The sequence below is a fragment of the Antennarius striatus genome, chromosome 6 (genome assembly GCF_040054535.1).
Source record: "Antennarius striatus isolate MH-2024 chromosome 6, ASM4005453v1, whole genome shotgun sequence".
NCBI lineage: Eukaryota > Metazoa > Chordata > Actinopteri > Lophiiformes > Antennariidae > Antennarius > Antennarius striatus.
The window spans coordinates 15,134,730-15,148,831 of NC_090781.1; the positions used below are offsets into that span (position 1 = coordinate 15,134,730).

At 38.1% G+C, this 14,102-nt stretch overlaps 1 protein-coding gene across 2 annotated transcripts; it reads left to right on the forward strand.

The window, feature by feature from the left end:
* The first annotated feature begins 716 nt into the window (after window positions 1-716).
* On the forward strand, window positions 717-12,229 carry rcbtb2 (regulator of chromosome condensation (RCC1) and BTB (POZ) domain containing protein 2). Of its 2 annotated transcripts, XM_068318056.1 has the most exons (12): window positions 717-933; window positions 2,797-2,931; window positions 3,782-3,932; window positions 4,269-4,435; window positions 4,523-4,681; window positions 6,080-6,187; window positions 6,269-6,411; window positions 6,707-6,897; window positions 7,361-7,487; window positions 10,574-10,713; window positions 10,804-10,934; window positions 11,043-12,229. In XM_068318056.1, exons 2-12 carry the CDS (start codon window positions 2,806-2,808, stop codon window positions 11,181-11,183), a joined length of 1,584 nt encoding a protein of 527 aa, XP_068174157.1. In that variant the 5' UTR covers window positions 717-933; window positions 2,797-2,805; the 3' UTR covers window positions 11,184-12,229. The 2 variants fall into 2 exon arrangements, with proteins under 2 accessions (XP_068174157.1, XP_068174156.1); XM_068318055.1 differs by having other exon boundaries at window positions 6,080-6,411.
* The last annotated feature ends 1,873 nt before the right edge of the window (window positions 12,230-14,102 follow it).

Genomic DNA, 14,102 nt, shown 5'->3' on the forward strand with positions numbered 1-14,102 from the left:
TTGACAGCCATAAGAGAAATGTTATATGTTATAGATGTTAGATGTTATACTGTATAAACGCAACCCCAAGGAAAGTTATGGCTCCACCTGGTGGACTGGATAAAGACATAACCTACTGTACTGTTCACATTAATGTATTTGTTAACTTCAATTAAATATTGTGAGCATAGGCCTATATCCTGATTACTTTGGAGAATGACATTAGTTGATCGGTGTGTTATCCATTTTAAATTTATGTAACAGTTTTCGCTGCAGTGGGAAGTATTAATAGTCTGTAATTAAAGGAGTTCAACATTTAATTTTTAAATAATCGTCAGATGTCTTTGCCTATAAGTTCCATGATGTTATACTCAATAAATAATCATAGATTTCAAAATTTCTCCAAACACACTAATTTCTCAATAATCACTTGAACTTTTTTTTATTGTCTTACTGAACAACAAGCCAATCGTAAGTGTGACTTATTGGATGGAAAACCTAACCAAAATCACTTCGCTATTTATTTATTTTTTTGATGGACTGGATACATTTTTAATGTTTCATCGTTAAAATAAATATTTAAAAATCTAACATAGCATGTTTTTATAGCCACCACAATGTACAATACTTCTAAAGTATTGAAAACTAGGAATTGGGTGAAAAAATATTGTCCCCAAATGAAAGCTCTATTTCCGAAGTTCCTCGAACGCCCCGCGCAATTACAGGAAGGGAAGTGGTTCAATGTGTTTTCACTTGTCGGTGTTGCACGATGAAAGCTAGCTGCAGCAACTGATAAGAATCTCACTTCACACCAGACTTCTGAAATGACCCCACCATCAACTTAACTTCAAAAATATGTTTGCGGAAATGTTTTTAATGTTTCAGTGTACACAGAGAAGACAACGTCATCGACGACGAAACACAAACGTTAGCTAGAGCAACAGCAACGTCACGGTAAGTATCAACAAGAACTCTTGCATTAGCATGATCAAAATGTGATCATTTTACAGCAATGCTAAGTCCTTGGTTCACCCGTGTAGCTGTTAGCTTGTGCGACCAGGCTTTGGTTTTCACAGTGTAACATGGCATACATGTTTTGCATATTTTGTTTCTTCGTTGGCTTTCATTCAGTGTTTGATATCTCAGCAGCGGTAATGTGCGGGTGAGGACAGATAGGTTTCATGAGGTCATACAATTATTCTCTAGAGTTAATGTTGTTTAAGCTAATTTACAACACAGTGTTTTCATTTCATGGAGTATTGACATATTGATCGTAAGTCATGCTCATACTTCGTCATTGAATACAAGACCACAAGCAACTGATATTAGTGTAGTTTGTGTGGGATAGTCGTACTGTAGCTAAGATGATGTAGAAGAATACTGACATTGATTGGCCATTTTACTGGATTAATATATGATGTCTTAGAAAATATTTACAGGTGACATAACTCACCGGAAGTTGTGCCCTGTTGCTGTCTGACAGACGGGTAAACTTTCGCACAATATGTTTTTCTTTTGTGTGTGTGAATTTGTTGCTGATGACTGGGGAGTGCTTACTTTACAAGGACTTTGTTTTGAGTTTTCGTTTTTTAAAAATAACTACAGTACTACTATTAAAACACACACACACACACACACACACACACACACACACACACACACACACACACACACACGACAGCAATAACTGCAACAGGTCCTAATTTAACATGTCTGTCTGTCTGTATCTGTCTGTATCTGCCTGTCTGTCTCTATCTGTCTCTATCTATCTATCTATCTATCTATCTATCTATCTATCTATCTATCTATCTATCTATCTATCTATCTATCTATCTATCTATCTATCTATTAATCATCCATCCATGTATCTACTCTATTTGTGTGTGTGTGTGTGTGTGTGTGTGTGTGTGTGTGTGTGTGTGTGTGTGTGTGTATTACCATACTACATTACGTTACTAGGGAACCGTACAGTGGATCGTCAACATCGACAGCTGACTCTGGCTGTTGTTGATGGATGTGCTTAAAAAATTGGATGAGGGTTCTTTGAAGTGTTTTCTTCTTCTCCTCAAGATTAAGTTATAAGGAGCAAAAACTTGCTCTTTGTAAACTAAGACAATTTTGTGAATCACAAGTGATGCTTAACGGTAGATATTGGAACTATATGTACATATTTTAATATATTATTTATTCCTATTTATTGAACAGTAAGATAATATTGTGACAACCTGTGTTAATGCAGACTGTTATTGTGATGTTGCCCTGAGAGGTAGGCTGTGCATGTGTTGTGCTGTGGATACGTTGTGGGGACTTGGGAAAAGGGAACTGGCAAATGAGTTGGTGACAAGCGAGAGTTGTCTGTTTTCAGAGTTCCTGTGTGAAGAGATTACTAAAGCCTAATAAACCCTGTGTCAGCTCCATCACTACTTCAGTTATATATATACACACACAGATGCTCCCCGAGATACGAAGATCCGACTTACAAACATTTTTTGATACGAACAACCACTGACTGATGTCTGAAAGTTCATCAAATGCTACATTGCATTCGTATTTTGAACTGTGTGCCACATCCAAAGTTACCCTTTCTACTTCAACCCCGTCAAGCAGCGCTGCTTCATACATGCACCTCCAAAACTCATCTCCTAAGTCTCATCCAGTTTGTTTTTGCAGTTATAAAAAAGATTTAAATTGAATATATATCAACTTATAAACAATTCAGCTTACAAACAGCCCCTAAGAAACTATTGTGCTCAGAAGTTGGGGACTTCCTGTCTGTATATTAACATTCTTTGATATCTTCTCTTTATCATTTCACAGCTGAGTATCATGCTGGACGTGGGGAAGTGGCCAGTGTTTGCACTCCTTCCTCCTGAGGAACTAAGGCTTATCCGGCAGGCTTGTGTCTTTGGCAGTGCAGCAAATGAAGCCATCTATGTAACCGTCAATGACGAGGTAAAGGTTCAGAAAGGTGGATTTAATCATCTTTTTTTTTTTACATTAAGCTGTGGCAAGTCTTAATTGCTTGTCTTACATTATATTATGCTATGTTGTATGTGGAAGCGACAGAAAAATTATTCAAGCTTCTCAGTCTCCAGCTGACACAGGATGAACTTCCATGCACAGGGATAAGCAGATAAAATAGGACTATCTTTAGCTAATACCCAAGCAAGCTCCATTTTTATCCTGTAGGGAGGTGTAGACCATACTTTGTTTTGGCACACAAGCTCATGTGTTGTTTTGCTGTGACTTTAACAGTTTCAATTTAGAGGAAGTCAACTGCGTAAAATATTTTCAATATTTCACTGAAAATAATGTGGTGCATGATGTTCCTCCTTCCATTCATGTGTACCATATTTTATGTTTTTATATCATATACATTATGGTAATGTTAAATGTAAAGGTATTTTTAAATTATAATTTCCCTTACATTTTTGGATAAATTTAATGTGAAGAGCACTTGATTGTCGTAACCATTCAACATTGTGAAGGACATCCCTCTTTTCTGAAATTTGATGTGTCTTCATTTTGACAATAATCAGCATGAGCAATGATTAAAATATCAGGGTACAGGACGGCGGAGCATGAAATGGAAAGAATTTATTTAAATTTACAATGCATGACTTTGTCAGTACTGTATGTCAAATTGTAATGACTCCTCATGACTCCCACAAAGAGTGGGTTTTATCAATTCTCTAAAGTACATCTGATCTGAGGTGTTTTTATTCATCATCACACAACGTCAGACTAAAGTAGTGTGCATTAAGACTATTATCATTTCATTTGCAATGTTTGGTCTTTGCAGGTCTTTGCCCTGGGCACCAACTGCAGCGGTTGCTTAGGCCTTGGTGATCTCCAAAGTACTATTCAGCCACGCAGGATTGATGTCTTGTGTGGAAAGAAGATTGTATCCCTAAGTTATGGAACGGGACCTCATGTTGCTATTGTCACTGCAGGTGAGTATTTCAGGACACTAGTTTTTTTCCTGAGGTGAAATTTCCACAAGAGTTGTAGGAATGACACCAGAAACAATTGATACATGCAAAGATTAAAATTATCTGGGGGTTTTTTTTTTGTCATTTTTGCCCACACATTATCAAAAATAGTCATGGTAAAAAATAAATAATTAAAAATATGAATGGGGCAGTTTAACAGCATATAGCAATTCTAAACATTGGTTAACTCATAGGGCGGCAGTGGGTAGCGCTGTTGCGCTACTTTTTATCTGTTATTGTTGATAAAATGTAAACCAGTGAGACAACCTGAATGAAAGTCTGCTGGCTTCTATTAAGATGGAGAGGTGTTTTCTTGGGGCCACAATGGCTACAGTCAGCTGGGAAATGGAACCACCAATCACGGACTGACCCCTGCTCTTGTGTCTACCAACCTACTTAACAAGAGAGTGAAGGACGTGGCCTGTGGTTCCCACCACACTATTGCCTTGACAACCGATGGAGAGGTAACATGTCCTCAGTTGTGTGTCTTTTTTAGTTTCTGTGTTTCCCCTCTGCACTTAGTTACCCAATTAAAATGTATCCCTGCTCAGGTGTATGCATGGGGCTACAACAACTCAGGCCAAGTAGGCTCGGGATCCACTGCCAACCAGCCCACACCCCGCCGAGTCAGCAGCTGTTTGCAGAACAAAGTGGTGGTTAACATAGCATGTGGTCAGCTCTGTTCTATGGCTGTGCTTGACAGTGGAGAGGTGAGAGGGTCACACTAGCCTGAAGATATGTGGCATGAGCAAGTGAAATGGTTGTACTTCAGTTGCTTTAGCAAAGCAAATGTTGATCATACCTTAAGAAAATTATATGAATTAATCTGTTTGTACATGAGTCATTACTAAACACGTTTTTCATTTGTTTTTTTTTAAGAAAAGTAGAGATTTTCTTTCTCCAAGTATCCAAAAGTTTTCCTGATTGAGAACATTATATTCCACTGTGACCATATGCATGCTTAAGTTTATGTTTTATATATATATAATTATTTTATTGCGTTTTGAAGTACAGTGATACCTCTACTTACGAATGTCTCTACTTACGAAATTTTATACTGACGAAATTTCTCAGCAGGAAAATATTACCTCTACTTACGAAAGAAATTTCGACTTACGTAATGTAAAAACACAGTGTTGGCTGATACTCGAATCTCCCACAAGTTCCTGAACGCAACATTCTCATAGCTGCTCTGCCATTGGCTATTACCTATTACGTATATTCCTGGCATCCCATTGGCTAAGAGGGATGCCACTCCACCTCTGTGTGGCGCTAGATCGGTGCTTATGCAGTGTCTTCGGCATTCGGCACTCAACCCTTGAGGTAGTCTGATAGTTTTGCGCAAATATAATAACTTTTTGAGGACGTATTCGCTATGGACCCCAAGAAAGTGACGGAGAAAAGAGGAAAAGAAAAGACGAAGAAAAGAGTTTTTTTTGTCCATACAAACAAAGCAAAAGATCATAGAAAAGCATGCGAAAGGGATGCGTTTGGTTGATCTCGCCAAAGAATATGGCTGTAATGCATCTACAGTCGCCACGTTATTAAAACAAAAGGACGTTTAAGGCATCCCGTAGGTGGTTGGAGAAGGTCAAAAGGAGGACTGGAATTCACTCTGTTGTTCGGCATGGTGAGATAGGAGCGCATGAACAAAAGAGGGCAAAAAACAATGGGGACAGCTGTTAAAAGGTAAATGACCATCATTATTATTCTTGATTGTTTGTTTTTTACGTTATGCACAACTCATTTATTGTGTAAATATCGTAAAATGTATTTATTACATGTTTTGATGCATTTTTATGCTTTATAAAACATGTCGGAAATTTGTGGGCTTGGAACGGATTAGGGCATTTGCATGGAAAACGCGTCTCTACTTGCGTAATTTTTCTATTTATGTAATTTCTTCCGGAACCAATAAATTTCGTAAGTAGAGGTACCACTGTATTGGCAAAAGAAGGTAGGGAAAACAAATTTGAAGATAATGCAAATTCATTTTTTTTGTATAATAATATGACATATTTGGATGTAAAAGCTAATATGATGAGTTAAACCACTGGCTGTGAATATACATTCTGTATTCATGGTCTGAAACTGTCCCTTATTTATAGATTTATGGTTGGGGCTACAATTGCAATGGACAACTTGGTTTGGGCAACAATGGCAATCAGCAGACTCCATGTAGAATTGCTGCTCTCCAAGGTGTCAACATTGTGCAGGTAGCAGTCCAGACAACAAGTACCGGTAACCTCATAAAGCTCTGTTTTTTGCTGTGCTCAATGCTTTTCTTCCATTTACAGGTTGCCTGTGGATACGCTCATACGTTAGCACTTACAGATGAGGGGTTTGTTTATGCCTGGGGAGCCAACTCGTATGGCCAGTTGGGAACAGGCAATAAGAGCAACCAAGCTCTCCCCACTCAAATAAACACAGACAAAGAAAGGTTTGTGATGTTTCACCCACTGTCTCAAATGGTTGCAACATTTCATAACCACAGGGTTCACAGGGCTGCTTGACAAAATCCTGAGTGATTGAGGTTTTTATTTTGGTTCTGAAAGCATGTAGACTCAACCATATATCTTATTGTCAAAATGCAAAAAAATGCTTCCATTTTTCAGTGATATGAGGTCATCATTAAGTCTTTGCAATATTAAGTCTTATTTCATTATCACTCTCTGCATCAGAAAGCAGCCATTAGTTTTAGTGCTGTGAGATTCAAGTTGTGTATTTGTCTGTAGGATGGTGGAGGTGGCTGCATGTCACACCAGTCACACATCAGCAGCCAAGACGCAGAGTGGTCAGGTTCTGATGTGGGGTCAGTGTCGAGGTCAGGCTGTCGCCAGCCCCCACCTCACCCATTTCAGCAGCACAGACGATGTGTTTGCTTGCTTTGCCACACCGGCGGTCACGTGGCACCTCCTCTCTGTCGGTAAGAGTTTCATAGGAACATAAATATTTCTCAAACTGAAGAGAAGCCAGTATTTCCAGTATAGAGTTTATCTGCATTTAGTTGTCTATCATAAAAGGTACGTGTGTCATAGGTATGAATTCCTGGTATAAATAAATTAACAGGACTTCCTGCTTCCTGTTCACTTCAGACTACAGTGTGTACTGATTAATCCCATTTGAAGTGAACTCAAATCGGGGAAATGAACTTGCTATCTGAGGTTGTTTTGTCTTTGTAAGTAATTGCATATTTCTGTGAAGTCAGTTAACAAGCAGCAGAAATGGTCTGTGCTTTAACAATTACAGTCTGCTTTGTTCAACTGTGCCTTTTGAGAAACAAATAGTGACTCAATGGAAATATTTGAATTTCTTTCTGAAGTGTAATATTTTCTAGCCTTATAATTTAGTAAAAAAAACATCTTGCTGAAAATGTCTTTTTTTTCCAGATTGTGATGATTACCTGACCGTTGCTCAGTCTTTAAAGAAGGAGTTTGACAGCCCAGAAATTTCAGATCTGAAGTTCTTGGTGGATGGAAAGTCTATTCATGTTCACAAAGCCCTGCTGAAAATTAGGTACAGAGACTTCACTTTGTATTTTTACTATGATTGTGTTATAGGGGGTGTATACTTTGTACTTACTCTGAGCAGGCCACTGCATTCTTTTCTGCTTTCTCTGACACTGTTGTCAAGAGCTGACCTTCCTTTCCTGACTATAGCATCCTGCTCTTCATTTTGTTCACAAGTGTATTTTTGTCATTCAGATGTTGTGATTGGCTGTAAACTGTTTAAGGCGCTTGCCATACCGCTGGAAATGTAAGAAGAACAGATACACAGTGATGTTTCAGGATTGTGGGATTTATTAATCACTGAAGCATGAAAAGATTGGATAATAGGGCATCTTGATCAGCCATCTTTTTGTTGCCTGTGTTTCAACGTTATTTGTTAGCCGGTGTTTCTTCATCTCTCTTCTGGATGTCACCGGGAGCCAAAGACAGACCTATCGTTTCCTGCTTCATTTTTATAACCACATTTGGACACAGCATGACTACTTGCTAGTCCTTTGCTTTTTTGCATTGTCAGTGGGAAGGAGCCAGAGTGTCTGCAACATCTCTCACTGCACATGCTTGCACGAATAAGCAACAGTGTAAAATGGCTTTTGTTAAGATTACATATGAGTGATTTTATTTGCACCCAGACAATAAAAAGTGTGTTGAGCTTGTAGTGAGCAACTATTAAAGAATATTAATAAAATATTGAGAAGCAAAAATGCTGTCAGCCAAATATGGAAAAGATTCTCATTTATTGTTGTTTGCAAAGTTTCAAAGCTGGCCTCAGGGAGTCTAAAAGTAAATGTTAAAGTTAGATCCCAAGACGACACAGATGCTAAATGTTCACTTTGATACAATCTGACATCAACTTTGGCAGCACATTTAAAAGATCTTGATCGGAGTTATAATCTCACGGTGGTGGGAGCCAAACAAAACGATCATTCCCAAATCGTGATCACTACCGAATAAAACACAGTGAGCTGCAACATACACTTACAAAATACAAATTAAACATGAGTAGTGATTAAGTAGTAATTAATTTTACCACTGACCAGAAGGACATGCAGATGACCTTAGAACTCTGTTTTTTATTTACATTGTTTTCCATCCTGTAATAATATGGGTTGAAACTTGCTTGACCTTTATGATCCAACATCTACTGTAGTAAACCTTTAGTTGTCGTGTTTTTTTAGTGGCAATTTTCATTCCAATTGAGTGGGAAATCTTTTTATTGAAAGTGCTGATTGTGCCGATTGCACGCCGCATCCCGTCAGTGTTAATGATCATCAAGATGATCGTGATCACAGCACAGTGTGGCAGTGATTACCACTATATGACACCGTAATTCTTGCATAAGGTGAATATGAGTTACAGCCTTGAACGCTGTTCATTCACATTGTTCCTCCTGGAATCACACAGTCAATACTTCCAAAACAAAGATATTTATATTCTCTAGGGGTAAAGTTAAAAAGTTTAAGGTATTTACATTTGATCAGAGCACTATTGATTTAGTTGATGATTATATCTTGGGGTCACCATTAATCACAACGGTAAATTCAACAAATCTTTAAATCTTCAAATTATCCATGCCAAGAGAGCCATGTTTAATTTGCTATCAAAGGCAAAGTGTCTAGATCTGCCCATTGATGTCACCTGTGAGCTTTCCGATCAAGTAGTCCTACCCATTCTTTCAGCTGTGAAATGAAATCACCTGGAAATGCTCCAGAAATGTTTTTATAAGAATTTACTTCATCTTAATAAGTCAACTGCTAACTGTATGGCCTATGGTGAATTGAGAAAATTTAATGTGAAAAATATGAGAAAAGAATGGTGAATTTCTGGTTAAGAATTTTGCAAGGTAGTCATCACAAATTCTCATATACTGTACTGGTTAAGAAATATCACGACTGCAATATTTTGAGCACTAGATGGATAAGGTTACATGGATATGGTTACATGCAATTTCAAATGAAGGTGGTTTTAATGCTTTTTAGGATAGTGTTCAGAACAATGATATTCGGTGGTTTAGATCTGTAATTAATCAAAGATTGGATGATATATCTATCCAAGACTGGCAAGCTGAAGTTAACGGGAGTATACTCTGCTCAAATTATAGAATTTTTAAAAGTAATTTATGTTTTGAACCGTACTTTAAGATACTCCCTGTCGATGATCAAAATATTCTGGTTAAATTCTCTTGTGGTAATCATTCACTCCCTATAGCTAATCAACGATACTCACATAGTGACTACATTGATTTATCCTATCCACTTTGTCTTTACAGTTGTGGTGACGAATTTCATTATATCTTGTCCTGCCCTGCTCTTGACCATCTCAGAAAACCTCTAATTAAATCTTACTTTTGGAAAAGTTGCCAAAAATTCATATAGTTATTCTCATCGTCCAATAAAAAAAACTATCAAACCCGGTTAAATATATTAAAGAAGTTCTTTATATATTTAGGCAATAACTCTTGCCCTGAATTCCTTTTGTTATCTGTCATGATAATTTATGTTTAAAAAATGTACTGTATATATTTTTTTGTCATATTGTACAATAGGTGTTGCATTTTTGCCATAGATTTACTTCTGTTTTTTGTAACAAACAGCTCAAATTCTTTGTAAGTTCTGTTATACAAGTTCTGTAAGTTCTGAAGGTTTTCTACTTTCCTCCTGTTGACCTAAATACATTATTAAAGTGTGAAGGGTTGTTTGTCTTTGTTGGCCCATTTAGCAGGTGACATCCCCGTGTCAGCTGGGAGGGGCTCTATCCCCCTGACCCCAAAGGATGAGTAGTTCGTACGGTACATAGATAATAATTTAGGAAATGAAATGTGTGTATATCCCTCTCTCTTCCTGTCGCTCTCTCTCTCAATGTCTCTTTCTCTCTCATAGCTTATATATTATTACTAAATGTGTATAATATATCCTGTAAAAACACATTTCAAGTAATGGTTCATTTGAAAACAGGCTGTGCGTGTGTGTTTACACGCCAAGGACCCTGATGGCAGACCCTTGACAAATGAATAGGACATAAGACATGCTAATATACTGTAATATCAATGTTTTACCATATCATGTGAGTCATGTGTGCCTTTTCCGTCTGATCCAGGTGTGAACATTTCCGTGCTCTGCTGAATGAAATGGATGGCGATGCAATAGAAATCCAACAGTTCTCATACCTGGTGTACAGAGCCTTTCTGGAGTACCTCTACACAGACACTATTAACCTGCCACCAGAGGATGCTATTGGTCAGCATGTCACGTGTCTCATTCATTTACACACTGAAAGTATACTTAGCATTTGATGTGATGCACTCATCTGTGTGTTCCTGTGAGCAGGGTTGCTTGATTTGGCAACATTCTATCGAGAGACAAGGCTGAAGAGATTGTGCCAGGAAACAATCAAGAGAGGCATTTCTGAGGAGAATGCCATCACTCTGCTCTCTGCTGCTGTCAAGTATGAGGCACGGGTAAGCTAGCCTTTGACACACAGTAAGACACCATGGTGATGGGGAGCTTCTCAGTAGCTAGTCCGTCATACTCCTCAGCTCTGACCAGACAGCCCTCTTCATTTTTAGGACCTGGAAGAGTTCTGCTTCAAGTTTTGTGTCAACCACCTAACAGCTGTGACACAGACCCAGGGCTTTGCAGACATGGACCATGACCTGCTTAAGAACTTCATTAGTAAAGCCAGCCGTCATGGGGCCTTCAAAAACTGATTGGACTGCCCCTGTAGTGATGTTTTCAACATGAGGTTTAAGTCCACCGAAGTCCTGAGGAGCCACCCTTGCGCAGGGGATTTTAATGCTGGAGAAACAAACCGTTCCAGCTGCTAACAGATGCTTGTATTAGTCCCCTAACCCCAGCACAAACACAGGAGGTGTGTGAGGTGTAACTATTACATCACATGACTTGTGACATGTGACAGGCTAAAAATACTGATCTTCCACAGTTTTTTTTTTGTGTTGATCATGCTCAACTATTTTGTGTCTCATTCTTTTGTTCATGTTACACAACAGTCAAATGGGCGCAGGGGCCTGTCTCACTGCTTCATCACTGCCCTTCATCAGTTGATCAAATAACCAGAGCACTGCAGTTTCTTTTTTGTCACATGTTCTAGAAAGAGTTAGTCATTTTTGAAAACTTGCACCTTTTTTTTCTAACTTTCAGGTTTGTATGAATGGGAATATCTGTTTGTAGTTATCAATACTTTTTGCAATTTTATTCTACATAATAATAGAGAGTTTGCTGCTCATGCTTCTGGTTACTGTCTGATGTTTTCAATGACTAACAGTTCTGTCAGCTCACTGAAATAGGTGTCACTTTATGATAGAGATTAACATCTTACTGCATGTTTACATGTATTCACAATTACTCTGACAAACTGGAAACTGACTTAAGCACATTGATTTCTATATAGCCTGTCGGTGATGTTACACGTTAAGCGCAGCTGATTTTACAGTTGTTATTTTAATTTAGTATGTTTACAAAAGTTTGCTTGTTTATTATTTTTAATACATGTTTGCAGCTCCCTGTGTTCATGCATTTTCATAGGACCACTAATTCAACATTAAATTTCTTTGCATCTAAATGAAATGTAACAAAACTATTTTACTTAAACAAGCCAGTTACACATAAGCGGTTTTTTTCAGTAACCAAAATGCCTGTGCTATTATTTTATATGGAAAATGTTTTAAGCTCTTGACAGAGGTGTTAATGTCAACATTTCATGATCTAAAATGGATTAAAATTAATAACTGCAGAATTGAATGTGTGTTGTCATTTGTGAACTGTTGGGGTACACTGTAAAGTAGAAATATTCAGCCCACACAAACCATTGTTTGGAAAAAGTAAACTGGCAACCAAAAATACTGTATATCGTTTAACACCTGTATATACCACTGCAGCTCATAGCCACTAGGGGGCAGTGTGTTTTGGGAAACCTGCCATTAATTTCCCCCCCCGTCGCTTCAACAGTTGCGTTTTACAGAGGAAGTATACACAGCTGCCAACAGCACCTGGCACTCAGTGGACTAATGTTTTGCACGTTAATGAAATTATACTTCTTGTTATAAAGCCATTTCATTTTCCTGGAAGAAAGGGAGTAAAATAATTACTTTTATTTGTTGTAAAATGAGGACAAGTTTTACATTCAAAGTTGAATTGAGTTTTAATTAAGTTCTCACTGAATTCTCAGTTCATTGTCATCAGAACTTGGAGAAAAGAAGGTCAATAATTATTGAATTAGCACAATATGAAAATGTTTAAATATTGGACAAAAAACATGGTCTTTAGTGCAGTCATGAATAAATTTGCTTATTTTCTTCATCACTTTTGGTTCCTGTGTATTTGTGGGTTGCATGTGTAGATGGTTTTGATAGATGAAGGCAGCACTGAGATTTCTTGTACTTTTGGGTTACTTTGACTGAACCAATGTCTTCCTTCCATCTCCCTTTGTCCTTTTCCTTTTAGCTGGTCCCATTATGGGTTGCCATTTTTTTTCCAGCATTAGTCAGGATATATTTTGTATTTTCCTGCAGCTCTGTGGGGACAGACGCCAGTGTCAACTGTAGGCTGACTCAAAGCATGGCTAAGTGTAGAATGTTGTAGCAGGAAGGGCATCCAGCATAATCTTTGCCAAACAAATATGAGCGTCCATCTAAAGAAGTCCGTATCAGATCAGATGTGGCCCAATCCGATATGGATCAGGTTATACAAATGCTGTTAACTTTAACTTAATTTCAATGTGAATTCAGCTACTGTTGGTCAAGGACGAATGAGAGTTGGATAGCGAGAACGGAAGAGTGTCGTGCGGCTTTTAGACAAGCGGTGAGACAGGCTACTGGTGTACAGGAGAGATTCTAGGAAGATTGGACAATTACAGCCAAGTTGGTCAGAGAAACAGGAGACTACTTGGGGTGTCTTCCGGTAAGGGAAGGAGACTTAGTGGTAGAATCCTAAAGTACAAGAAACTACAAGGAAAGAGTGGTAAAGAAGAGGTGAGACACTTAGAGGACAGAGAAGAGGAGACAAGAATACATTGAGATATGATGTAGAGCCAAAGTGGAGATGGCAAAGACCAAACGAGACATCTGATGACATATATTCCAAGGTGGAACGATCTGTACAATTTGGCCAGACAAGGGATTAAAATGGGAAGGAAGTGCAGCAAGTTAAAATAGTTAGATTAGGTTAGGTTAGAGACGCAAATATATTAAATGGTGACAGCAGTGTACTGGGTAGATGGAGGGAATACTTTGAGGGGTTGATGATTGAGGAAAAGAGCAAGAAAGTAGAGCAGAAGATGCAAAAATGACCTGAAATGTCTGCAGGTTTTTAGCCATTCAGGTCGAGGTAGATCAAGAAGAGCTAAAAAGAATCAACTGGACTTGGACTGAAGTTTTGAAGATCTGAAGAAGCTTGTTGGATAAGAGATGAAACATCCTAAGCAAGTTCAGTTGATTCTTTCTGGCTACCTTTGATCTCTTGCTCTGAAATCTGTACACAATGATGCCACCATATCCTGGTTGCACAGAATTTTCTGGGTTAAATAATACACAGCATGTGCCATATTTTGAGCTTCATACTCCAATGCCTGTGAGATCAGTAAACAAGTGTTAGCTGGTTTCCCATGGAAA